A 24895-nucleotide genomic window follows, 5' to 3' on the forward strand; every position below is an offset into this window, starting at 1 on the left:
ATGGAGGTTGATTCAAATGGTTGTGACAATCCTTTAGTAAATGAGGGTGAACAAGTTGAATCTGATTTCCGACCCCCTCAAAAACAAGTTGAAGAACCGAAGAAGGGTATGTGTTTTAGCTCAAGGGAAGAAGTGTACACATTTTATGCCACATATGCTAAGTATGTTGGCTTTTCTATAGCTCATAGAGCACAACATTTTGGAGATGATGGCGAATTAAAAAACTTTGCAATTGAATGTTCTCGAGCGGGGGAGAGAAAAAAGAAATCAGAAGTGAACCCTTTGAAGCCATCTTTGTCCACAAAAATTGGTTGCAAAGCAAGGGTACGAGGTACTCTACAAAAGAATGGGACATATATGTTAACCACAGTTAACCTTGAGCATAATCATGAGTTGATTCCCACCGACTCTCGTCATTTTGCAATGAATAAGAAAATTCGTACTCCTGTGAAGAGAAGATTAGAAATCAATGATCAAGCAGGGATTGGGGTGTCTAGGAACTATCATTCAATGGTTGTTGAAGCGAGGGGATACGAGTCATTGACATTTGATGAGCGAGATGCAAGGAATTACATCAATAGAGCTAGAAGATTAAGGCTTGGTGAAGGTGATGCTGAATCACTTCAAAGTTATTTTATGAGGATGCAAGCACATAGTGAGAAATTCTTTTATGTGATTGATGTTGATGAGGAGTTTCGCATTAGAAACTTGTTTTGGGCTGATGCAAGGAGTCGGGCTATGTATGAATCATTTGGAGATGTTGTTTCATTTGGCACAACTTATCTGACGAACAAATATGACATGCCATTTGCTCCATTTGTAGGAGTCAATCACCATGGACAGTCTATTTTGCTTGGTTGTGGATTGTTATGTAGTGAAGACACCGACACATTTGTTTGGCTATTTAAGTCGTGGTTAAGTTGCATGTCAAATAAACCTCCAAAAGCTATCATAACTGATCAGTGCAGAGCTATGCAAAATGCTATAGAAATTGTCTTTCCACAGGCCCGGCATCGATGGTGCTTATGGCATGTAATGAAGAAAATACCGGAGAAATTGAAAGGATATGCTCAGTATGAACCCATGAAGTTGGCTATACAAAATGCAATTTATGATTGTTTGACAACAGATGAATTTGAGGAAAAATGGGAAGAGATGCTTACTAAATTCAATCTTTATGATAATGACTGGTTGGGGGTACTATATTATGAGCGGCATCGATGGGTTCCTATATATGTTAAAGACATTTTTTGGGCTGGCATGTCAACAACACAACGAAGTGAAAGCATGAATGCTTTTTTTGATGGATATGTCAACCCGAAGACTACATTAAAACAATTTGTTGAACAATATGACAATGCGTTGAGAAGTAAGGTAGAGAAAGAGAAGAAATCAGACTTCAAGTCTCGACACAAATTGTTTGATTGTCTAACTATATATGGCTTCGAGAAGCAATTTCAACAAGCCTACACCAATGCAAAATTCAAAGAAGTTCAAGGAGAGTTGAAGAGATTAGTGTACTGTCAAGCCGTGATTGTCAGAGAGGAGGGAGCAATTTGTACATATAATGTCCAAGAAGCAATGGTAGTTTGTGACAAGATGAAGCATGTGGACTTTGTTGTGTATTTTAATTCAATTGAATGTGAAGTTCAGTGTATGTGTCGGTTGTTTCAGTTTAGAGGGATTATGTGTGCTCACTCACTCGCGGTGCTAGTGAGAAGGTGCATAAATGAGGTGCCAAGTAAGTACATTTTGCCACGTTGGAGGAAAGATTTGGTTCGAGAGTACACATGCATCAAAACCACGTACACTGGCTTTGGAGATGATTTCAATACAAGTTGTTATGAGAGGATGAACAAGAAATTGATCGCCATTATACAACTTGCTGGTAATTCAGAAGGGAAAATTAAAATTATAGACCATGGGTTGGATGAAATGAAGGATAGAGTCATGCACGATGAATCGGGTGATGGGAGTAATTTACCACCTTCTACTAATAGGATACCATCTTCTACAAAAAGTCCAATTGCCACCGGATGTACATCGGGTGCTAGTACGAGGAAGGTGGTTAGTCCTTTGGTTGTTCGGCGAAGAGGTCGTCCAGTAACGAAACGAAAGGTTGCCAAAGTAGATCAAATAGTGAATCGGTTCAAGGCAACGGCAAAAAAACAAACAAAAGCAAAGGTAAATTGTACATGGAATTGAACTTGTTTTTTAATTTTTTAACAAACTCTTTTCAACTACATTTTTACAAACTCTTGAACCAATATAGGCTGCTAAGGTTCTTCAATTTGAAGCTCAAGCTCAAGCTGAAGTTCAAGCTCAAGTTCAAGCTCAAGCTCAAGCTGAAGTTCAAGCTCAAGTTCAAGCTCAAGCTCAAGCTCAAGCTTATACATCATATTATCCATATATGGTTGGCATGCAAAATAGTGTGTATTCACCGGTATGTGTTCATAAGACGACTTTACATTCATTTTTTGTTTTCATTTACAAATATTTTGTAACATGACTTTTTTTACTTGAATTATGATAGGTCGTAAATGCTATTGGAGGCACATCTCTTATCCCATCGAACTTTGTAAGCGGCACACCGAGAAGTTTGATTCATGGTCCAACTCAATTTTTTGGATCTGGATCTCTAACCCCATCGGGTTCTAATGCATGCACACCGGGAATGAATGACGGACATTGCACAGCGCGAATGAATGATGGAGATTGTAGAAATGTTTGACTAGTTTATTGAACATTGACATTTTGTTTTTGAGATTGAAACTTATTATGTTAAGTCCCATATTACATGTCTAACGCATGTTGTGTATGAATTTCGAAGATTGGTTATTGAGTGCATGGTTTATTTTGACAATTTGTCTTTCAGCATTTTCAGTTCATAGTTGATGGTTTATAAAATTCTGTAAAAAAATCTGTTTCATTTTGCTATTTTGACAGTGTTTGAGCATTTTGTCAGTGTTTGAGCATGATTTTTTGAGAGTTCATGCAGAATCTCTGTTCACAGTTCATGGTTTAAGAAATCTATAAGAAAAATGATTTTAGCCAAAATATGATTTTTTTAGTTCATGGTTCAAATCTGTAAAAATCTGTGTAAAATTTGCAAAAATCTGTCAATGATGTGAAATCTGGTAAAAATCTGAAATCTGTGTACAAATCTGTGTAAAATCTGGTTCATGGTTCACATTTCATGCTCAAATGTCTGAAATCTGGTTTAAAAATCTGTCTAAAATCTGGTTTAAAAATCTGTGTAATCTGTGTAAAAATCATGCTGAAATGTCTGAAATCTGGTTCTGTCAATGATGGTTCATGGTTCATGCTGTTTAAAATCTGTCAATGATGGTTCATGGTTTATGCTGTCAATGAGGGTTCATGGTTCATGCTGTTTAAAATCTGTTTATGGTTCAAATCTGTAAAATCTAGTTATGGTTCAAATCATGGTTGCAAAAATATATCTGTGTATGGTTCAAATCATGGTTGCCAAAATATGTCTGTTTATGGTTCAAATCATGGTTCAAATCTGTAAAAAATCTGTCATGGTTCATGCTCAACATCTTGATTCCACAACAATTCCACAACATCTTCATTCCACAACAAACCTGTTTAAAATCTGACATGGTTTAAAATCTGTCATGGGTCATGGTTCAATTCATGGTTTAAAACCTGTTCATGGTACACATATTCATTCCACAACAATTCCACAATAACACATCTTCATTCCACAACAATTCCACAATACCACATCTTCATTCCACATCTTCATTCAGCAATTCAACAATGACAATTCAACAATTCAGTGGGTCATTTCCATTCCACTCAAAAATTCAACAATTAACAACAACACATATTCCATTCCACAAAACATATTCAACAATACATATTCCATTCCACAACAAAACATAGTTCAATCTACTTCTACTTCTACTTCTAACTAGCTTTACATCTTCATAAGTAATAACACACCAATTACAAGCAAGAAAAACATCACAAATTTTAGTTTTTGCATCTTTGCAGTAACACAGCTAAATTGTTCCGTCATAGATCTTTGTTGTTCGGTCATAGCTCGAACTTGTTCCGTCATAGATCTTTGTTGTTCGGTCATAGCTCGAACTTGTTCCGTCATAGATCTTAGCAGTTCTCTTTCTACTTGTCTTGGAATTTCTTGATCTCCACATTCTGAATTCATAGGCACACACCATCCAATGAAAAGACCACAACCATTACAAGAGTAGAATAGCTTGTTTTTGTTTCGATCGGTCTCAGAAATTTGAATGATAGCTTTTTTCTTACATGTAGGACAATTTTTGTTAAAGTACATCAACCGATCTGAGCTACTGGCGTTCACAGTTGAACTTGACATCTGCAATAACAAGTTATCCTCATTAACTGAAAATTGAATCAGAAAGTGAACTCAATAGTCTCATATGGGAATAGTCTGAAATTGAATCAAAAAGTGAAAATTCAAACACTGTCAGTTTGAATTTGAACTCATACAAGTTACATTTTCTGTGCATTGGGCTAGTTCCATTTTTGAATTGTAAGTGAAACTCGAACATTAACACCTTGGTTCATGCTGTTTAAGTGAAATTTGAACATTGGGCTAGTTCCATTTCATAAATCCAATTCAAACTCCATTAAGTAAATAGAAGGGTTAAACAACTATTTGATCTACTTTGGCAAATTTGATTTCAGAAATTTGATAGTGACTTTTCAATTTTAATCTACTTTGGCAAATTTCAAATAGTTAAGTAAATAGCTCATTAACTATTCAAACTCCATTTCACTTAACTACTTTGGCAAATTTGATAGTCACAGATTTTACATAGATTCAGTAAATAGCTCAGTGTAAGTAAATAGCTCTTAACTATTCAAACTCCAATTCAAACTCCAATTCACTTAACTACTTTGGCAAATTTGATAGTCACACATTTTACACAGATTCAGTAAATAGCTGAGTGTAAGTAAATAGCTCATTAACTATTCAAACTCCAATTCAAACTCCAATTCACTCAACGGCAATGGCAAATTTGATAGTCACAGATTTTACACAGATTCAGTAAATAGGTCAGTGTAAGTAAATAGCTCAAATGTTAATTTTCCAAAGTCACTATCTTAATTTTAATCATCTTATTTAAGTCAAAAACAAAAGCAAAGGTAAATTTGATTTCATAAATTTGATTCAACAAATTTAATTTCAGAAATTTGATTTTTACACATATTTTACCTAATAATAAAATATGGAATTGAGAATAATAAAATATATGTTAATTAGGGCATCAATCCATATGTTCAGATTTTACACAGATTTTCAATTTCAGAAATTCAATCCATCTGTTCAGATTTTACAGAGATTTTTACACAGATTTCAGAAATCTGAACAAATCTGTATAAATTAGGGCATCAACAACATATATATGTTAATTTCAAAAATTTCAACAACATATATATTACCTCAACTTGGGGATGACAATTTCTGAAATTTCGGAAGTTGGCAAAATTAGGGCAAAATCAACATATATACATATATATATATATATATATACACCAGATTGAAATAGAGGCAGTCGGGACTCGAGAGGACAGAGTCAGACCTGTCGTCGGGGCGTGAAGGGGAGGAGGGGGTCCGTTGAATAAGATGGAAAGGGAGGGAGAGAGAGAGTGCGTCGGGCGTCGGGCGTCGCAGTCAAGGACGTCGGAGTGAAAGGGAGGAGCTGAAGGAATCGGCCTTCGGAGTTGGGAGTTGGAGCCGTCGAGTTCAGGAGGAGTCGTTCTGCCTCTTGATCGCCATTGTCATCTCCTCTATATTTTCCCATTCAAAAATCTCCTCGAGCTATTTTTTCCCGTTCAAAAATGTGTTTGAATTCTGAAATAGGAGGGGCGTCGGGCTTGGTATGTCACGTGACCCATCACGTGCTGTCCAGTTCAGAGGGGGTCGAGGGGGTCTTATTTTGAGGGGGGCGGAAACATTTTTGAAAAAATCAATTTTCTAAAGACTTGGTCGGTCTTGTCAGTCAGCTCATCTATTCAGTATTTATTCACATTTTGATCCAAACATCTCTCCATCACAAAATGTTCAAAATTCTTTAAGGTTTATTTTGGTAATTAAAAAACATCAATTTATTAATTTATCGATCTATTTGGATTATATAAGTTATTTAATTTTTTTTGCATATTTTTTTTAAAAAAAACTAATAAATTTACTTTTTTTTCTTAATTTTCAAAACAAGCCTAAATTTTAAAAAATTTATAAAAATGTTTACACAATACTCACGTGATGATAGTCTCCATATGGTGAGCATATATGGCTAACCATTAATCCAGGCATGTATTTTATGCGTATTTATGGCTATTTTAAAAAGATAATATTTTAGTTAAAAACTCAAAAGCTCATTAAAAAAAATTAAATCTTTCTATTTTCTTATACTTTTTTTCATAAAAAAATTACTTGAAAAATTAACTTCCAAAATAATCTTTAGGTTGTATTAATTTGAAAAATTTGAGAAGAAAAAGAGAAAAAATAGGTAAAATATAAATAAAATATACCTATATTTTATTTAATTTGACATAACTTTTTTCTTTCACTTTCTAAATTTCTCCCTAAATTCTCCATACCAAACAGAACGTTAGTGAGGTTTGGGATTCATATTTGCAGTGGATAAGAATACGGTAGCTCTTGCACATTGTCCGCGTGTTCAGTTGACTACGATGACAATTGGATATAATTTATAACAAAAGTCATTTTAAATTTTTTTCTTTCTCTTAATTTAAGCCCCCAACCCCCATCATTACAACTTGTAATCTCAAAAATACCAGAGCTACATTATTTTGGGTGAAAATACTAAATAAAATTTTTATTTGTGTACTAATTTTTATTTTTAATAATTGTGAAATACCCTTTGTTAATTATTGTCCTCCATCAAGAAATTAAGAAATTCAGAAACCATTTTTCCATTACAAAATAAAATAAAATTGTGTAAGAGGTACACCTAACAATAACAAATATGAAAGTTAGAAAGAGATTAGAGGAGAGAGAAAAAAAAAAAGAAAAGAAAAAAGGGACCGACTATGATTTTTAATTTTGTCAATTGCTCTACATATAGTAGTATAGTAGAAAATTTTTTTTGGAATAAATTACAAATACACCTCTTGAAATTTGCTCAAAATATAAATTATTCCCTATGATTCTGAAAATTACATTCCATCCACTGAAGTTTCTTATTTCATAATAAATGACCCATTTTATTAATAAATTATCAATTCAATTAACAAGTTTTAATTATGTCACAAATTTATTTCAGTTAGTAATTAAAGTAATTTTATTACTCTATATGAGAGCAGATAGAAAATTTATTTTTTTAGTTAATTTTGTTAAATAAGTTTTTTTGACAAGGGATATTTGTAATTTTTCAAATCAAATGGGGCAATCCGTGTTTTAAACAAATTTCAAGAGGCATATTTGTAATTTTATTTATTTTATTTTATTTTATTTTATTTTTCCCCCTTTTGAATTGAGTTGGAATGAGAAATTGCCAAGTAGTTGTGAGGGCCACATTCCTGATTGATTTCGAAAAATTATTTCAGTTTGAATACATAATCAAGAATTATATTTTTTATTCCAAAGAAATTATAAAAACTCATAATTTCATTCCCATTTAAAATTCTTACCATCCAAACTAATATAGAATGAATTAGATTAGTTGTTATCTCCATAACACATAGGAAATTTCAGAAAAAAAAAAAAAAAAAAAAATCAACATTACTGCATAAAACACAGCGAAATCTCAACTACATACTATATTTTCTGTTATGTAATTTTTTATATTTTAATTCTGTGCAACTATCAGAATGATGCCACATAATTTACATAAATAATAAAATTAATTTAGTAGATGATAATAACTACAATTATTATATGCATCTAATGTCAATCAACAATGTGTCAATAGGCTCCACCATTAGAGAGGTTACAGTGAGCTATACAGTTTCCATATGGAGACAGAAGACTCTGGTATAGGTGATTGGGGTGAATATGCTTCAACTAACTCAGATTGCTTAATTTTATTAGTTTGGTCGGCACTCATAAACTAGGAAGTCGGCACAACACAACTAAAATATATACAAGAGTATAAACTTATGGTGCCAATTGGATGGTCCCAATTAATCCTCTCTCTCTCTCTATATGGTCCCGATTAATCCTTCTCTTTGTTTTCTCTCTCTTGCCAACCAAGTTATTTGGCTAATTTTTTAAAATCTAATATCATTTATTGGAAAATTGAGAAGAAAAAAAAGACCATAAAAAATAGAAATAAAATATGATTCACATGCTATTAGCTTTATTACTTGGACAAATTACTTTGGTCGTGAGTTTTGAAAAAAATATAATAAATTTTGTAATTTTGATATAATTATACTAACCTTATTTTATAATATTCAATGGATTAAAATAATGCATATGGTGAGAAAACACAAAGATTAAAATAAAAAAAACCTTAGCTTTTTATTCATATAACCAAATGATTAACATGAAACTAAGTATTATATGAATTAAATCTTTAATAAAACCTGATATAATTATGTCAAACTTATAAAATTTACTATATTTTATCCTTTTTACTTTTAACCTTTAGTCATTTTTTTTAAGAGCTGAAAGAGACTGCAAGTACAAGAAAATTTGTTACTTTAATGGTTATAAAGTAACTTGTGGCTTGTGCAACCAATGTAGGTCTAGTCCATGGCCAAAAGCCCCTACATTTCAAATGTTTGGTCGTAAAATGTAATAAAATAAAAATATCAGGTTTTTTGGTGACTAAAATATTTAATTGTGAAAATTAATGACGACTAAACTATCTAGTGGCTAATGTTGACATAAAACGGCGATTAACATATATACTCGCTAAATGTATTATTATTAGCGACTAGAGAATTTCAATTTGATTTGATTATTATTGGCGATTAAATTTTTCATTGTCAAAAAGTTATGTTTGGTGACTAAATTTGTTTTAGTAGTTATTGCCTATCACCGACAAGGTTTCGGCAACTAATTGGCGACGAAGGACTTTAGTTGCCATTAACTTTTGGCAACTAAAAAATAACCTTCGACGACTAAAAATTTGATAACTAAAAGTATAATTCCTTGTTATGACGTGTGTTTGAGTATTTTATTTCTTTATATTTTTGTGGGCACTTGTTGAAAGTAATATATATTGTAATTGTCTTTCGGCATATTAAAACAAGTATTTCATTTATGCATTATGTTGTAGTGTAGATAACCTAGTCTTATCTAATATATAAAAAAATTAGAGTGGTCAATTCATGATGTTGGAGTATGATAGTACCCGTGTTATAAAAAAGGTAAGATCTACAATTTCGTGTTAAAGTTAATAATAAAAACGAGAAACTTAGCATTTAGGGGCTATTTGGAAATATCAATAAAAAGTTAAAAATTAACTTTTAATTTATTTTGAATTATCTCATTTCTCATATAAAAAAATTAACTTTTAACAATCTTCTCAAAACACTCCTCAATGATTAATGAGGAAAAAAAAATACATAGGGCTCTTAAACCACCTAGTAATGTTTCCGGCTGCCATGTAAATCACGTGGGACCAAAAGAGGTTTCTTAGAAGCTTCTTCCAAGTACTAAAACATTGAACTGTATTATTTGTGCCAAATAAAAAATAAAAAGTTAAACATGTACGATTTAGACTGTTGGGTATGGGCGGCATTCCTGTTTGGTAGGCTCGGGGAACAAAAACATTACAAAAAAAACAAAGTGAATGGGTGTAGGTCAAAGTCAAATATTGGATTCTGAGGCTGGAATTGGAGTTAGTCAATAGACATGATCAGTACTCCAAATCCGACTCAAGACCTGGCTCCAACGCGAAACCATATTTCAATTTTTTTACCAAACAAAACCTAAAACATGGTAGGTTCTGGTGGGTAAAGATTCTCTGTGCTTTCATGCTTTTATTTGGATTATGATGTGAGAAAAGAAAAAAAATTATTTGGTTTGTTCTTCAGAAAAAATTTTGGAAAAAATTCTTTACAAACAAATTTTCAAGAGTAATCAAATCAAACAAATTTTTTCAAAAAAAATTTCAAAATTTTGTTTGGTTACCTACTTTCCAAAATCACACTCTCTCTCATACACATTAAATCAATCACTTTTTTTAAAACTCTTTTCCCAAAACAAAATTTCAAAATTATTTCTGAAAAAAGACAAACTAAACAAGTTTTCGTACTTTTTATCTCAAAACTACTCTACAAACACAAACCAAACACATCTATTGTGTTTTTTCATAAGGGTTGTCGGGGTGGCCATGAACTTCATCGACTGGGTGCAAAACTCAGTGATCTCCAAACCCAATGAGTCGATGATGCGATCGCGGTGGTCTCTCTCAACGATCAGACGGTGAGACGACTTAGCAACAACGACACGACGTCACTCTGCCTCATCAGGGGTTTGGTTGTCGTGGTCCATAGGTGTTGGAACAATTCGTCTTGAATTTTTCAGTTGGTGGTCTTCGGGTCTTAAAAACTTGGCGATGATCTTGTCTATATTAAACAGAAATTTAGTACTTCAAGTCACGTTATTTAATCGCTTTCTTAAAGACAATATTTGCACCTACCAAAAGATGTGCAGGAGGTTACAGCAAATTCGCCTAGGATATAATGAAGCCTGATCTAAAGATCAAGTTTACTGGCGTCTGTATTGACGAAAGTAGATCAGAATACTCTTGACATGATCAAGAAAACCAAGACGCTAATAATCAAGTCTGCAGAATTTGATTGTCAATAAAAAAAAGTAGAAACTTGCTTAAGAAACTCTTGATCGAAAACTCTAAATCGAGAGGGAGAGAAAGAGAGAGAGAATTGCAGGAATGCTTTTCAAGAATTTGGATAGATTAAGGCCAAGTTTGGGAAGACTAAAAAAGTGCACTTTTTGTCTTTTTGGACTAAAAAATTGAGGTTGAAAATATGGATGTTTGGGTTAACTTTTTGACTTTTTATTGAAAAATGTGTAATAAAAAATTGTAAAAATTGATTTGAAGGGAATTGTGCAGCCGTAATTGTTGACTTTTGGTGAATAGTGTTAACTTTTTAACTTTTTGAGTAACTTTTTGGCTTTTTGGCTTTTTTTGAAGTCCCCAAACTTGGCCTAAAATGGCTGATTTTGCAACCCATTTATAGGCCTTGATGCATCTGATCAAATGGTCATGTCCTTTGATCGCATCTGATCAGATCTGACCGTTGGATCAACGATCTACGGTGTAGATCATTCTCACACCGAATAGATGCCTTGACTAATCACACCTGATCACGATTGGGTGCCATCTCATCCGTATGATCGCGCGTATCTCCAATCAACGGCTATGGGCAAACCGCTTTAGATTAGACACACAACCGTTTGATCGGTTGGTTAACTCATCGCCAACGGATGCCACGTCACTACCATGTGGAGTTGACTGTATTCCACTTTACTATGCCACACAACCCATTGCCCACGCCACAAGCGCGAGCGTGTACGAATGGTGCGAGGCACCATCCTTCCAGTGTGAGTGCATGCACACTAGCTTTCATCTCACAATTCCATGTTCAAAGGAATATTTCATGTAGCACTTTATTAAGTGCTCCATGTTTTCCTCTTTTTTTCGATGTGGGACAAAGTCCCCAAGCTTACTTCAAGCTTTCCAAAGAAAACCAATGAAGGTTTTGAAAACACCCAAAAATTAAATTATATATTTTAAAAACTCATTTTGAAAATTTCCCAACAATAGGGTCGTCATGCACTGAAGGGAATGTCAAACCTTTATCTTTGGTTCTCTCTATCATTGGAGCCCTTTATACTAGTCCAGAATGGGGTGTGTCTTTGATTCCCATTGTCGGAGTTCGTCACGAAGCAAGCAGTGGTTTTTCTACTAATGACACTATTTATGCGTTCCACCTCACTGTCGTAGCACGCACCAAGATATTGTCTGCTTTGTACCACCGGGGCAAACCTGGGTTTGTTTTCTTCCTTTATTAGAAAAGACTTTTTGAAGGTTTGTTGGTATGACACACTTTATAAGATAGGTCAAGAATTCCTAGGAGACCGATGTGGGACGGATTCAGCGCCCTCACATTAGCATCCCAAGCGTATGGGTCCACGTGATAGAGCTAGGTTTCCCACACACGGTGCCATTTGGTATTTTAGAAATTTTTTATTAAATCCAATTCCTTCCTTATCAAAGCTCACCACTTTTGGTGAAAAACAAAACATAAGTTTGGTGAGAGTCATTTTCTCACAATCTCTCATCATTTCTCATATACTTAACTATTCAAATAAATGAAAAAAATTTCAATTCTCACAATTTCTTTTCTTTTCTTACCAAACCCCTCCATCCAAACGGAGTCCTCTCTTTATCTCCTATTTCAAAACATACCTACCCAATTGTCCATATAACAATCTTAAGAAACAAAAATCTCGACACATAATTTAATATATGAGTTTTTTATTTTTATATTTCATACATAGTTTTTTTTTTTCTAATCCTTCTCTAAATTTATGAACGAAATACAAGCAGAAGATGTTGTATTTGTTGTTGTCAATTTCGAGGAATGCTCCCCACAGTGGAAGTTCTACCAACCATGGCATCTTTTCACTGACTCGAATTGTGCACAAGAAAATGGATTTTTTTTTTTTTTTTTTTTGAAACATAGGAGTGAGAGAGAGGACCACCAGACAACGATGACTCATGCAGTGAAGTCATGTATAGTTTGGCCATGTGGAAGGGGACAACATCAATTCCATCACAAATAACATTTATCACACTAAACATGAATGTCAAATGGGTGTTGAGATTATTATAAAATAGTATGTGCAAGACTTCCATAATTAACGGTTATATCAATTAACAGAGTGTAAAATGATAGAAATAACTAGGTGGGATGACTTGAATGTAAGATATTTTGAAATCAGAATTCTGATATTATATTAAATCACTAAATTATCTTAAAAATTTAAGTCGACCCAATAATATAATTCAACTAACATAATCAATGAAAAATAGTGGAGATGCAAAGAAAAACTAGGTTATTAATCCTTGTCACAGCCCAATATAGAAGATGAAAAATAGCCTATAACTCTTAACTATGCTCAGCTCAGCCCATCATCATCAGAGCACAACGGATGGGCCTCGTTCCAGTTTCCTTTCTGTTTGTTTTCATAAATATTAGTTGCTAATATTTTAATTGGGCTTTCATTACTTTGTTTTTGTTTGGGCCCTGTATGAAAAAAATAAGCCTGTTTTAGAAAACATAGGCCTCCGTTGGCAACTCGATACACTCCAATTTGGAGGTATTGATTGTTTCCCATTATAGGATGAAACCTTTTCATTACGTTAGCTGTTGGCCTATTTGCTAACAGTTAAATTTTCGACGATTTTAATTATATCTGTCTCCCAATTTCCTTTTCCCTCTGTCACTAAACATTCACATCACATTAGGGCCCTGTTTGGGAACTGGATTTTGACTCTTTTTTAAGCTAAAATTTATATATAAAAAAAAATAGTTAATAAAACAAGACATCACATCAAATCTATAATTATTTTATTTTTTACCAAAAATATCACATCAAATTACAAAAAAATTCAATCATCTTTTTAAATACAACAATTTTAACCTATTAAAATAACTAAAAACTAAAATAGCCTATTAAAATAATCAATTTTTCAAACGAGACCTAGATTATATCTTAAGATTATCCTACCTTGAAATTCAATGATTTGCAAGTGTTTCGGAATAGAGGAACATTAAAATTTGTGAACAAAGGATCCTTCTGCAAGTTATAACAACCCAAGACAATTTTTTTAGTTTCTTTCTTTCTTTTTTTGGGATCATTTACAAGAGTTTTTATTTATTTTTAGAGTAGGGAAAACCCAAAATAGATTACAAAGTTTTAGCAAGGACCGAAGAAGATAAGCCCAATGGAACTTCTACCATCCAAACAGACATTCCTAAAGATGTAGCAGCCATTTGAGCTAAATATTACGAGTGTGTTCGATAAATCTAGAAACAACTTTAAATATATATATGTTTTAAAAATATATGTGTTTGGTTGTGTTTTCAAACCATGGTTCTACGCCTTGATTCTTGATTCAAGTATGATGTTTGGAACGTGCTCTGAAATCACGTTTTTAAAACTCTGCACAAAATACTCTGTCTCAAGCGCGGTTTTCAGAATTTTTTTTTTAAATTTGGCCTAACCGGTCGTCCCACCGGTTGACCGGCCGGTTGACACGAACAGTATTTTTTTTTTTTTTTGCAATTGATATATGTTAATTTTTATATATTCGAAAAAAATATTTTCAAAATTTTTAAATATTTTTTATGTGTTTTAATAAAATTTTGAGTTGTATATTTGGTTATGAGTTGTAAGTTTTTGTATCAAATATCATATGTTACATCAAAAATTCCCCACTCAATTCAAAATTCTTTTTAAAACTCTTCACCAAACAAAATTTTCACACTCAAATTATAATTCTAAAACTCACAAACTTAAACTACAAATTATACTTTCAAATTATATTTACAAAACTCTATCAAACGCGACCTAAAGCTTTTCCAAGGTGCTTCTCAACTTGTGGATAATTCGGTAGTCATTTTAGCACCTTCCAATGCCCACCTAAACGGAAGAGAGCTATGAAATTATCAGCTCCTTCTATTTTAATTTTTAATAATAAAAACTAAAAGTAGTGGGGACATGAAACCATGTTTTTCTTTAGGAGAAAGGTGCACAAAAAATTATACATGTTATCAGATGAATTATACAATTATTTTATTTTATAAGCGGATCTACATAACCAATGTCGTTTGTTTATAGGAATTATATCCAAAAAAAATTAAAATAAATAACAATAGATTCTTTATATACACATAATATTTATTATGTGAACTTATGTAAATAAAAAATATATATATAAATAAAATTCATCCAACAACCCTTTAAAAAAAATAGGCCAAATTTCACTTTACCCCTATAGTTTAGGCTATGTGCGGATTACTCCATGACTTTCAAATATCACCACATAACCTCCTGTGGTTGATGGAGTAATGTGCACAGTTAACACCATTAACATTAGAAGTAAAAAGACTATTTTGCCCTTGTATATATAATCTATGTTTAGCATTTCCCATTTAATAGTTGTACATTTGAGAAGAGTAAGAGAGAGAACTTAGGGTTTCAATATATGAAATTAGGGTTTTGATTTAACAAATTAATTTAAACAACATAATTTTTATCAGCAAACCCTCTTCAAAGTCTGAAAAAATCCAAAAAACTTATTTGGCAAATTTGTTATGAAAATGATGGGTATTTTTTTTAAAAAAATATTCATTTTTTTTACTTGGAAAACACAAAAAATGAAAACGAAAAGGGCAAATTACACAAATAGTCCCTATAGTTTGGGGCTTGTGTTACTTTGGTTCTTGACTTTTCAATTGTGACACATTTGATCATGAATTTTGAATCTTGTTCCAAATAAGGACAATTGAATATATAATTAGATTTTTCAAGGGTAAAATTGTCAATTTGATAAAATATAAACTAATTTGACAAAAATAAATGTCAAACAAATATTTTTGAATTTTTAAAAATTATTTCTACCTCCTAAAAATAAAATTATGTAAAATTGATAAATCTTTTAGACATTTATTTATTTATTTTTACCAAATTAATTTTTATTACGTGTTTAGATGATGATCATGTAAAATTAATTAAAAAAAATTAATCATGTAATTTTTATTAATTTTACATAATTTTATCATTGGTGGATAAAAATAATTTTAAAAAAATTAAAAATATTTTTTTGACATTTATTTTTATCAAATTAGTTTATATTTTATCAAATTGACGATTTTACCCTTGAAAAATCTAATGATATTTTCAATTGTTCTTATTTGGAACAAGATTCAAAATTCAAAGTCAAATGTATCACAATTGAAAAGTTAAGGATCAAAGTGACACAAGTCCCAAACTATAGGGACTATTATTGTAATTAACCCAAACAAAAACTAAAGTAAACATGCCCAAAAATACAAAACCCAAAAACAGAAGTTGTGATTCTCAGTCTACAATAGCTTAAAACCTTGCAATTTTAGTTTGTTTCTATTGGCCCGTTTGGTAGAGCTGTGAGAAAGTGATTATAACTTATAGCTGTGAACATAAGCTGATTTTTTACTTATTAATTAAGTTTCTCCTCCCCACTCAAAGAATAAGTTGATTTTTGACTTACAAAAAAGTATAAGCTGTATTGTTAAGTTAAACCAAACACATTAAAATAATCAAAATAACTTAAATTAAATTAAAAATTTATATAAGCTAAAAATAAGTCCTACCAAATAGGACATATGAGTGGGCAGTATAATAAATAGATCTCTGACTAATAATTCCAAAAAGAAGCTTCAAATTCACCAATTATTAAGTTAGAAATTAGAGGGAGGGAGAGAGAGAGAGAGAGAGAGAGGAGTAGATACGGAAACATTGATCCAAATAGGATTCTTGAAGAAGAGATCCAAGGTAGATAGGGCATGGATTCGAAGACGATGAAGAGGTAGAGTGCTAATTCGGACACTGTTTCTTCATCATCATCTATTCGAACTCTCTCTCTCTCTCTCATATGGTTGTGATGTAATGGGGTTTTGTGTCTTGCATTTTGACTTCTAACTTGGTGGAATCATTGTTGGATTTTTTAAATATTTTTTTAATTTTTGGGATTTGCATCTGAGATGTGGTAGATCTGGATCTGAGATTTAGATTTGTGGTAAACTCATCTTAAACATGTGTTCTTCTTCATACAGTCATTTTTCTAGATTGATCAATTTCTTTTCAGACATAAAAATGGTTGTGGTGAAATTGAAACATTGAATAAACTATTTTTCTCTTCGTTTTGTTTGCTTTGTTCATCTCTCTGATGGAGGAGGCTACCACTTGAAAAACTTTATTTTTTTTAAAAAAAATCATCCTGTCATTTTAGGTACTTGTTTGACCCAGGAATATTGGCAGAAAGGATTTAACAAATCTATTCGATTTAGATCTCTTGAGTTTGTAATTTTTTTTTTTTTGGTTAGAGTTTTCCAGATCTAGGTTTTGAAAAATGAAGAAGAAAGGTTGCTTTGAAAATGGGGGATAAAGATGAGGGTATTTTAGTCATTTAATTTAAATGAAAAATCATCTTTCTATGCCCAATTTTACATTACTCGCATGTACTGCACAGCCGGTTTGAATAGACGGAAAAGCTAACGGTGCACATTGCTCCATCAATCACAGGAGTTATCCACACATAGCCTAAACCATAGGGGTAAAGTGAAATTTACCCATAAAAATATGTTCTATAATTTTATGTGATTTTAGAGCCTCACTCGGGGAATTGTTAGGTACCGGGAAAATATGGTAATTTCAATCAATCACAAGGTTGCCTCCTAATCACTGACATAAATTTGTACACTTTATTATTGAAATCAATAAAAAAAATAAAGGGTAAATTACAATCATTTTTTCTAATTTTTTTGAAAATATATATATAATAAACTCTACAAGTTTAGAATAATTATATTTACTTTTCTTTAAGTAAGATTAAAACAATCGAAACTAATATATGTGATAGGTGAAAACTAAAATAAATAAAATTAAATATATATTTTAGTAGAAAATAAATAACAACAATATTTTTTTTTATTCATATCACTAATAAATTGCTAATAAAGAATAATTTAAGTATTATGTGAATTAAAATATCAATAGAGACTAGTATATATAATTATATTAAAGTGTGACATTAAATGTATATATATTTTTTTAATTTCTAAAAAATAAATGTAATTTACTTAAAAATAAAAAGAAGATACCAATGACACGTGGAGTTGTTTTGGAAAGTTAATTAAGAGTTGTTTTGGAAAGTTAATTAAAAGCTGATTTTTTAATTTTTTTAAAACTTAAAAAAAAAAAAAACGCACTCCCTTTGTCCTAAAATAATAATTCCTTTTGGGGAATTCAACTTTTTTTTTGTAGTACAATTATTACACTTTAAAAATATTGATTTTTTAAAATTATCCTTTGATAATATATTTTTTTAGGAATATCAATTGTCATAATTGTATTGTTTATATTGTTAATAAATTTAAAAGAAGGGCAAAATAAAAAATTCATACTATTTTAATCATTGATTTTTGAACATGGACTAACATTTTAAGACAATAAAAAACAAAATAAGGAACTAATGATTTGGGACAAAGAGAGTATAAAAAAATAAAAAAAATGATATGACTCAAAATAAATTAAAAATCAATAAATTAGACCGTAACCTTGCAATTAGGAGTGTAAAAATGGCTCGCAGCCCGAAGCCCGCCCGCGGCCCGAGATGGGCCACGCCCGTTTAGGCCCGTTTGAGCTTAGGTTGGGCTCGGGCCAGGGCTTGGGCCATTGTTTTGAAGCTCGGCCCGGTCCATCGGCCCGCTTAAGGCCCACTTAGGGCCCGCTGGCCCGAGGCCCAGTGTATTTTTTAATGAAAAATAATAAAATTTTGGTAGAAAAAATTTAAAAAAAAAAAAAAAAAATGGTCGGACTAGCTCGAGGCCTGGCCCACCAGCCCGCCTAAGGCCCGAATATCCCTGGGCTTAGAATTAATTTTTTGGCCTGTGGCCCGACCCACCCTAAATTTTGGAGGGAGCCCGCAAGACCAGACATGTTGGGCCCGGGTGACCCGGGCTAGATTTACACCCCTACTTGCAATATGCAAAAATTGCTTCTTAAAAGAACCCACCAACAACTTTGGCTGAGATCACGATTAAAAGTAAAGAAAGTAAAGAAATTGGAAATCCAATGGTAGAGAAAAAAGTAGCATTATAGATATGGGGGTATTATACCTAGGAGGTATTTTTGAGCTCATGCCCAAGCAAAGTTCACTACTAAATAGTTTATCCAAATAAAAAATCAAAATCTTACGGTGGAAATAGTTGAGACCAAAAAGGCCGCAAAAAAAGAAGTCACTCTTCTAGTGCCCAGACATCGGAGGATATTCCTTTCGAATCACCTCCCACTTCATTCGACGACCATTCCAACATAATTAACTATAGTTAATACCTTAACTCACATATCAATTCTAGAGTGATAATGCAATTCGATCGGGGTAAGATTGGTTGGACTGATCCAAACACTTCACAGATTGACGATCCTTTGTCTTCTGAATTACACCTACAATAAGCCCAACATGAAAGTTCCGAAATGGGGGTGGTTCTTTCTTGTGGACTCTCCGACGAACAAGTTAGAAGTAAATGTGATCGAAATAGCAATTAGAAAGACAAGGTGGATGAAGGATATATTTATATATATATACATAGAGAGGGAGAGAGAGAGAGAGTTTAATCACTTATCCCTTGAGCGTTCTTCCTTATATCACTTACTAATCATTCTCCTATCAATTCATGTTGTCCTATTGGCCGAAAGTCTATAGTTTACTTGTCGTCGGTTATGGTGGTTTCGCCATGCCCTAGAGTAAAAAGTCTTACAGCATTAAATGCCATATCAGCCTCATTTAATGCTTGGTGTATGGTTGCAATAACTCTGCAAGATCTTCGTCTTGCCATGTGGCTAACTTCTAACCTAACATATGCCTCTGTGCGTGGGCTTGTTCGTTGGGTCTTAATTGAGTGACTGTTCGAGTAAACCAAAACAATCGTGGGTCGGGCCCTCCAGGGCTATGCCCATCATAGAGTAATATTTTTGTATTATCAATTACTAATGCTGAATTAATAAGATTTTTTTTTTTGATAACTAGGTGTTTAGATTAATTTGAACGCATCTCAATTAATTTTAGGATTTTAAAGTTAACGATCAAATAAATTTTTAGTGATTCCTTGAATGTGAATCTTATCCTCAAATCTTACCGCTTAACAAATTATTGGAGTTAATGTTGAATTAATAAGACTATTAATAGTAAGATGAATAAAAATACCTGGATTTAGGTCAAGTTTGGCATACACAAAATAATTCATCTTTTTATCTTTTTTTCATCACATCACCTCTCTATTTTTTTACACATCTTTTCGTAAAAAGACAAAAAGTACACTTAATTAGGTCATCCCAAACAACCCCTAAGTTAGGCATGAGAAATGATTGGTGTTATCTATCTTCTTACATAATCTTGTTTCTAATGTGAGCTTTTAAATACAATTATCTTTGAATTTTTTTTTCCAAATTCCGAGAGTGTTAATTAAAATATTTATTACTTGCCCTAACCAAAGCAAGATTCTAGTAAACTTTCTTGTTTCTTTCTTTAGTTTTCAATAAGTGGTGCATTCGCGTCCTTCCTTCAATTGTCTCTATATAATTTTTTGGATTATCAATTTCTAATGCTGAATCAATAAGAGAATTAATAATAGAATAAGTAAAGTCGACCTAACCTAAATTGATCGGTTGGGCGTAGGAGATATTTAACGTCATTTTTCTTCTTGTGTAGTCTCGTGTCTAGTGAGTAAAAAATTTATTATAAAATCTATTTATACATCAAACTGTTGTGAGCTTTTAAATGCAGAGAATTAATACTAGGATGAGTAAAGTCTGTTGGTATTTTTTCATAATAATACAAGAAAAATATATAAAATAAATTAAATAGAAATGACAAAACAATTTTTTTTTATTAAAGGATGAAATACAGAATAAACGACATAACTAAATACAAAAATAAATTAGATTACATTACTAAAAGAACAAATTATTAACATGGATAAGTAAAGATTAGAACTCGTCAAGGTAAACTAAATAAAAATTAAAGAACAAACAATAAGAAAAGAATCAAACCGAAACCTGTGTGATACCACAGTTTCCTTAAAACAGATTCACCGCCTCTCGATGGGTGCCGGAGGTATGCCGGCGTCTGCCTCCCAGTATACGACGGTCGAAACCAGCTAATGCAGAAGCACTTTCTTAATAGTTTAGGCGAACTTGACAATGGATACACTCTCTCTAACAAGAACCAAAGAAGAGGCTAACAAAAGAAGATAGGAAAAATTTTCTTTAGTGTAGAAACCATCTCCAACTTTTTATCTCAAAACATCATCTCATTTTCCATCACAAAACCTTTCTAAAACCAACCTACTAAGTTGGAGGAGAAAGACCTTTATTTATACTAGTAGGGGAAAGCCTTAGCTATAAAGACTAACATCAATGGGGTCATCAAATGCCATCAACTATAGCCATTAGGGCTAGAGTTACAAAGGTTCAAAACTTCAAAACCATTATATAAATCATAATATGTATATAATGTATAAATTTTGAGAATTAAACTAGATGGGTTGCAAAATGGATACGGGTGTTGAGTTACAACCCGATCCAAGCCCAATCTTAAACACATGCACAAATTAAGCCCAACACAGTTCAGCCCAAAGCTCAAGACTATGTCCAAGTCCAAATCTAAGACTAAACCTAACACATGCACAAGTACAAGTCTAGACCCAGTCTAAATCAATACTAAGTCCAAATCTAAACCCAACTTTATTGATGCCCAGTTTATGAGACAATTCTCATTCATAACTCAATGGTTTTAGCTCATTATTTTTGTATTGCAATCTTCTCACTTAAGAGAATACAAAACCACTTAGATCTACCTCAACTAACGGTTGGGTCCCACTTTAATTTCGAATTAAAGTTACCGAAAAATCATTATTTTCTAACAAAGTCGACCCAACCTAGATTGATGGGTTGGTCATATGAGATAGTTGGTATGATCTTTCTTCTTGTGTGGTCTTGTGTCTAGTGACTAACAAATCTAATATAAAATCTATTTATACATCAAACTATTATGAGCTTTTAAATGCAATTATCTTTGAATTTTTTCCAAAATTTCGGAGTAGTTTAATTAAAATATTTATTGCTAGCACCTACTTAGCAGGATATCTTTCTTAACTTTTTCGTTTTGTACTTTAGTTTTAATAAGGAACGGTTTTGTGATCTTCGCTTTAATATTTTCAAATTATCAACTTGTGATGTTGAATTAATAAGAGTATTACTAATAGGATTAGTGAAGCCAACTTGACTTAGTTTGATTGGTTGAGTGTGAGGAATGAACAACGTAATCTATCTTCTTTTGTGTAGTCTCACAAGTCTTGACGTGTAAAAAAAAAAAAAAGAGTAAATATCACAATGTCAATTTGTGATGCTAAACTAATAAGAGTATTAATAACAGAATGAGTAAGAAATGAACAGCATGATCTATCCTTATTTTTACTCTTAAAGTCATGACGTGTGGATATCACAAGGTTACTTCAAGAATATTGTATAACTAGCAATTCACACGCGAGGCACGTGTGATGCACGAAACAAAATTTGTTTTTTCAGAATAATTTCTTGAAAATTTTAGTTAAATTATTTATATATTTTTAAATTTATATAACGTAAAATATTTTATAAAGTGTGTTGCGATACATGCAATGTAAGAGAACAATCTTAGTCCAATAGCATGATTGTGACATAGATTCATCGATTGAGCATGAGAAATGGCCAGTGTGGTTTTGTGTATGCACAGTCTCATAAGGTGTGAGTCACGTGCATGTATCAAGGTGTTACTCCAAGAACAATAATGATACATACTTAGAAAATTATTGGTGTGGCGTGGCATTCAAATCTCTAGGGCATTTCTCTCTGGGGTGATGGTGTAGTATACAAAATGACGTCGTTTTGTGTACTGCTGATCCAAAAAAGGAAAAGAAAAAACAGGGCATATGCTAGAAGGCGAAGGAGAGAAGGCAGCCATGGCAACCATATGTTCAAACCTTCACTTCATTCTTTTCCATAGCAACCATATGTTCTGTTTCAATAGCTCCAACACCCAAACCTCTCAATCCAAACAAAGCCCTAAATTTCTCTCTCAATTTCTTCAATCCCAAACCCTTTCCTCAATCCCTAAATTATTTAGGGTTTGGGGCTTATTAGGATTAAAGAAAGGGTTTGGGATTGAACAAATTGGGAGAGTAATTTAGGGCTCTATTTGAAAGGTTTGGGTGTTGAAGCTACTAAAACATAACATATGGCTGCCATGAAAGAAAATAAAGTGAAGGTTTGAACATATGGCTGCTATGACTACTTTTCCTTCTTCGTTTTCTTGCGTTTGCCCTATTTTTTCATTATTTTTTTTTCATTTTTTTTGGGTCATCAGTACACAAAATGATTTTGTTTTGTGTACTGCACCATCACCCTAGAGAGAAACACCCTAGATGATCCAAATGCATATGGCATAGCCTATCCCAAAAGGTAACGGAGGCGTGCAAAGGTTTCCTTGTGCCAAATGAAGATTGGCCCTTGAGCGTAAAAGGGAGCTTGATTGCAAGACCCACTCGTCAAGCAAGGACGAAAGTCAGCCTTAGTGATCCGACAGTGCCGAGTGGAAGAGCCATCGCTCTGCGGATAAAAGTTACTTTAGGAATAACAGACTGATCTTCTCTAAGAACTCATATTGACAAGAAGGTTTAGCATCTCGATGTTAGCTCTTCGCCACCTGGGGTGGGGCTGTAATATGTTCCAAGGGTTGGGTTGTTTGCCCATTAAAGCGGTATTTCACATCAACTTTAAATGCACGCCATAAACCTCACTTTCTATGTGTATTTTCATAAAGTGCAAGTCAAGTGCATATATCAAGGTATTATTATAAATACAACAATAACACATATTCATAAAAATTATTTAAAAAAGTACCTAAGAATCTACATTAAACCATATTCATTATTGGTGTTGCACATTATATAAAATACAAAATTTGAGTACAAAATATTCTTCCTCAAAAACCATTGAATAATTTTTTGCCAATTATATGTATATATTGTGGCCACCCTAAACAAATATCCACCATCTCTCTCTCTCTCTCTCTCTCTCTCTCTCACACACACACACACACACACACACACACAAAAGTCTAAGCCTCTTTTGGTGTCTCCTTCTCCTTTACAGAAACCATAAGAATCATAGCTGAAAGAAAAGAAGAAAAAACCAGAGAGAAAGAAAGAAAAAGAGAGAGAGTGAGAAGATGAGCTGCAATGGCTATAGAGTTCTGCGAAGGGGATGCAGCGAGGCATGCATACTCAGGTCAAGTTTGTAGTAGATCGAGACCCCCAAAGCCCAAGCTAACGCCACTCTCTTGCTCTCCAAGTTCTTCGGCCACAGTGATCTCATCAATTTCATCGCCGCTGTCCCCGTCGATCTGGTAATTCACTACCCAATTCAACCACAACAAATCCATCATCATAGCTAAACTTTCTTTGTTCTTTCTTTTGTTTCTAAGTTTTTTTGTTTTTGTTTTAGCTTTGTTTCAGTCACTTTTGTTTGAAGCATGTGGTCGGACAATGAATCCTGTGAATGGAGCTCTGGGTCTGCTTTTGACCAGAAATTGTAACATATGTGAGGCTACCGTGGAGACTGTTCTCGAGGGAGGAACTTTACGGCGACTCTCCACCGGAGTTTTGACCCTTGAGAATGATGAAGCTTTCGAGGCTTTCCACTTAGAATCGTTGAAGTTTCAAAAATAGAACTCTAACTCTGACTCTGATTTTAAATCAAAAGAATTAGAGACACTGATGAACTGTGAAGGGGGAGATTGTGGTGAGAAGAGGCTGAGAGAACTGAAGATTAGCCAAAGCTTTTGAACCTTTTTGAATGAATACAAACAAAGCAAGTAGGTGTTTTGAATTAGTAAACAAGAAAGTGTAGTAGAGTGGTTTCTTTTCTGGTGAATAAAAATCGAAAGTGTTCTCAGTTTGTAGTAAAAATATTTCCGGCTACTTTCATGTTTTTCGATCATGAATTCATGCATTTATCAATACACTCTATTTGTGCATTATCTGTGCATTGCTGACGTAACAAATTAAA

At 32.8% G+C, this 24895-nt stretch overlaps 1 protein-coding gene across 1 annotated transcript; it reads left to right on the forward strand.

Moving 5' to 3' along the window:
- On the forward strand, positions 1-24555 carry LOC145822151 (protein FAR1-RELATED SEQUENCE 6-like). The gene is made up of 4 exons (XM_082918754.1): positions 1-2184; positions 2273-2443; positions 2534-2651; positions 24332-24555. The coding sequence occupies exons 1-4, from the start codon at positions 1-3 to the stop codon at positions 24553-24555; spliced, it is 2697 nt and encodes an 898-aa protein (XP_082774880.1).
- The last annotated feature ends 340 nt before the right edge of the window (positions 24556-24895 follow it).

Source organism: Camellia sinensis, chromosome 3 (assembly GCF_055761805.1).
Source record: "Camellia sinensis isolate YWXY chromosome 3, ASM5576180v1, whole genome shotgun sequence".
Classification (NCBI taxonomy): Eukaryota; Viridiplantae; Streptophyta; class Magnoliopsida; order Ericales; family Theaceae; genus Camellia; species Camellia sinensis.

What these genes read in the sequence shown, in the direction of transcription:
- LOC145822151 (XM_082918754.1), top strand. Translation starts at nt 1, where the DNA reads ATGGAGGTTGATTCAAATGGTTGTGACAATCCTTTAGTAAATGAGGGT. An exon ending in AAAAACAAACAAAAGCAAAG is followed by an intron (nt 2,185 to 2,272) that starts GTAAATTGTACA and finishes GAACCAATATAG; the next exon opens with GCTGCTAAGGTTCTTCAATT. An exon ending in AAAATAGTGTGTATTCACCG is followed by an intron (nt 2,444 to 2,533) that starts GTATGTGTTCAT and finishes GAATTATGATAG; the next exon opens with GTCGTAAATGCTATTGGAGG.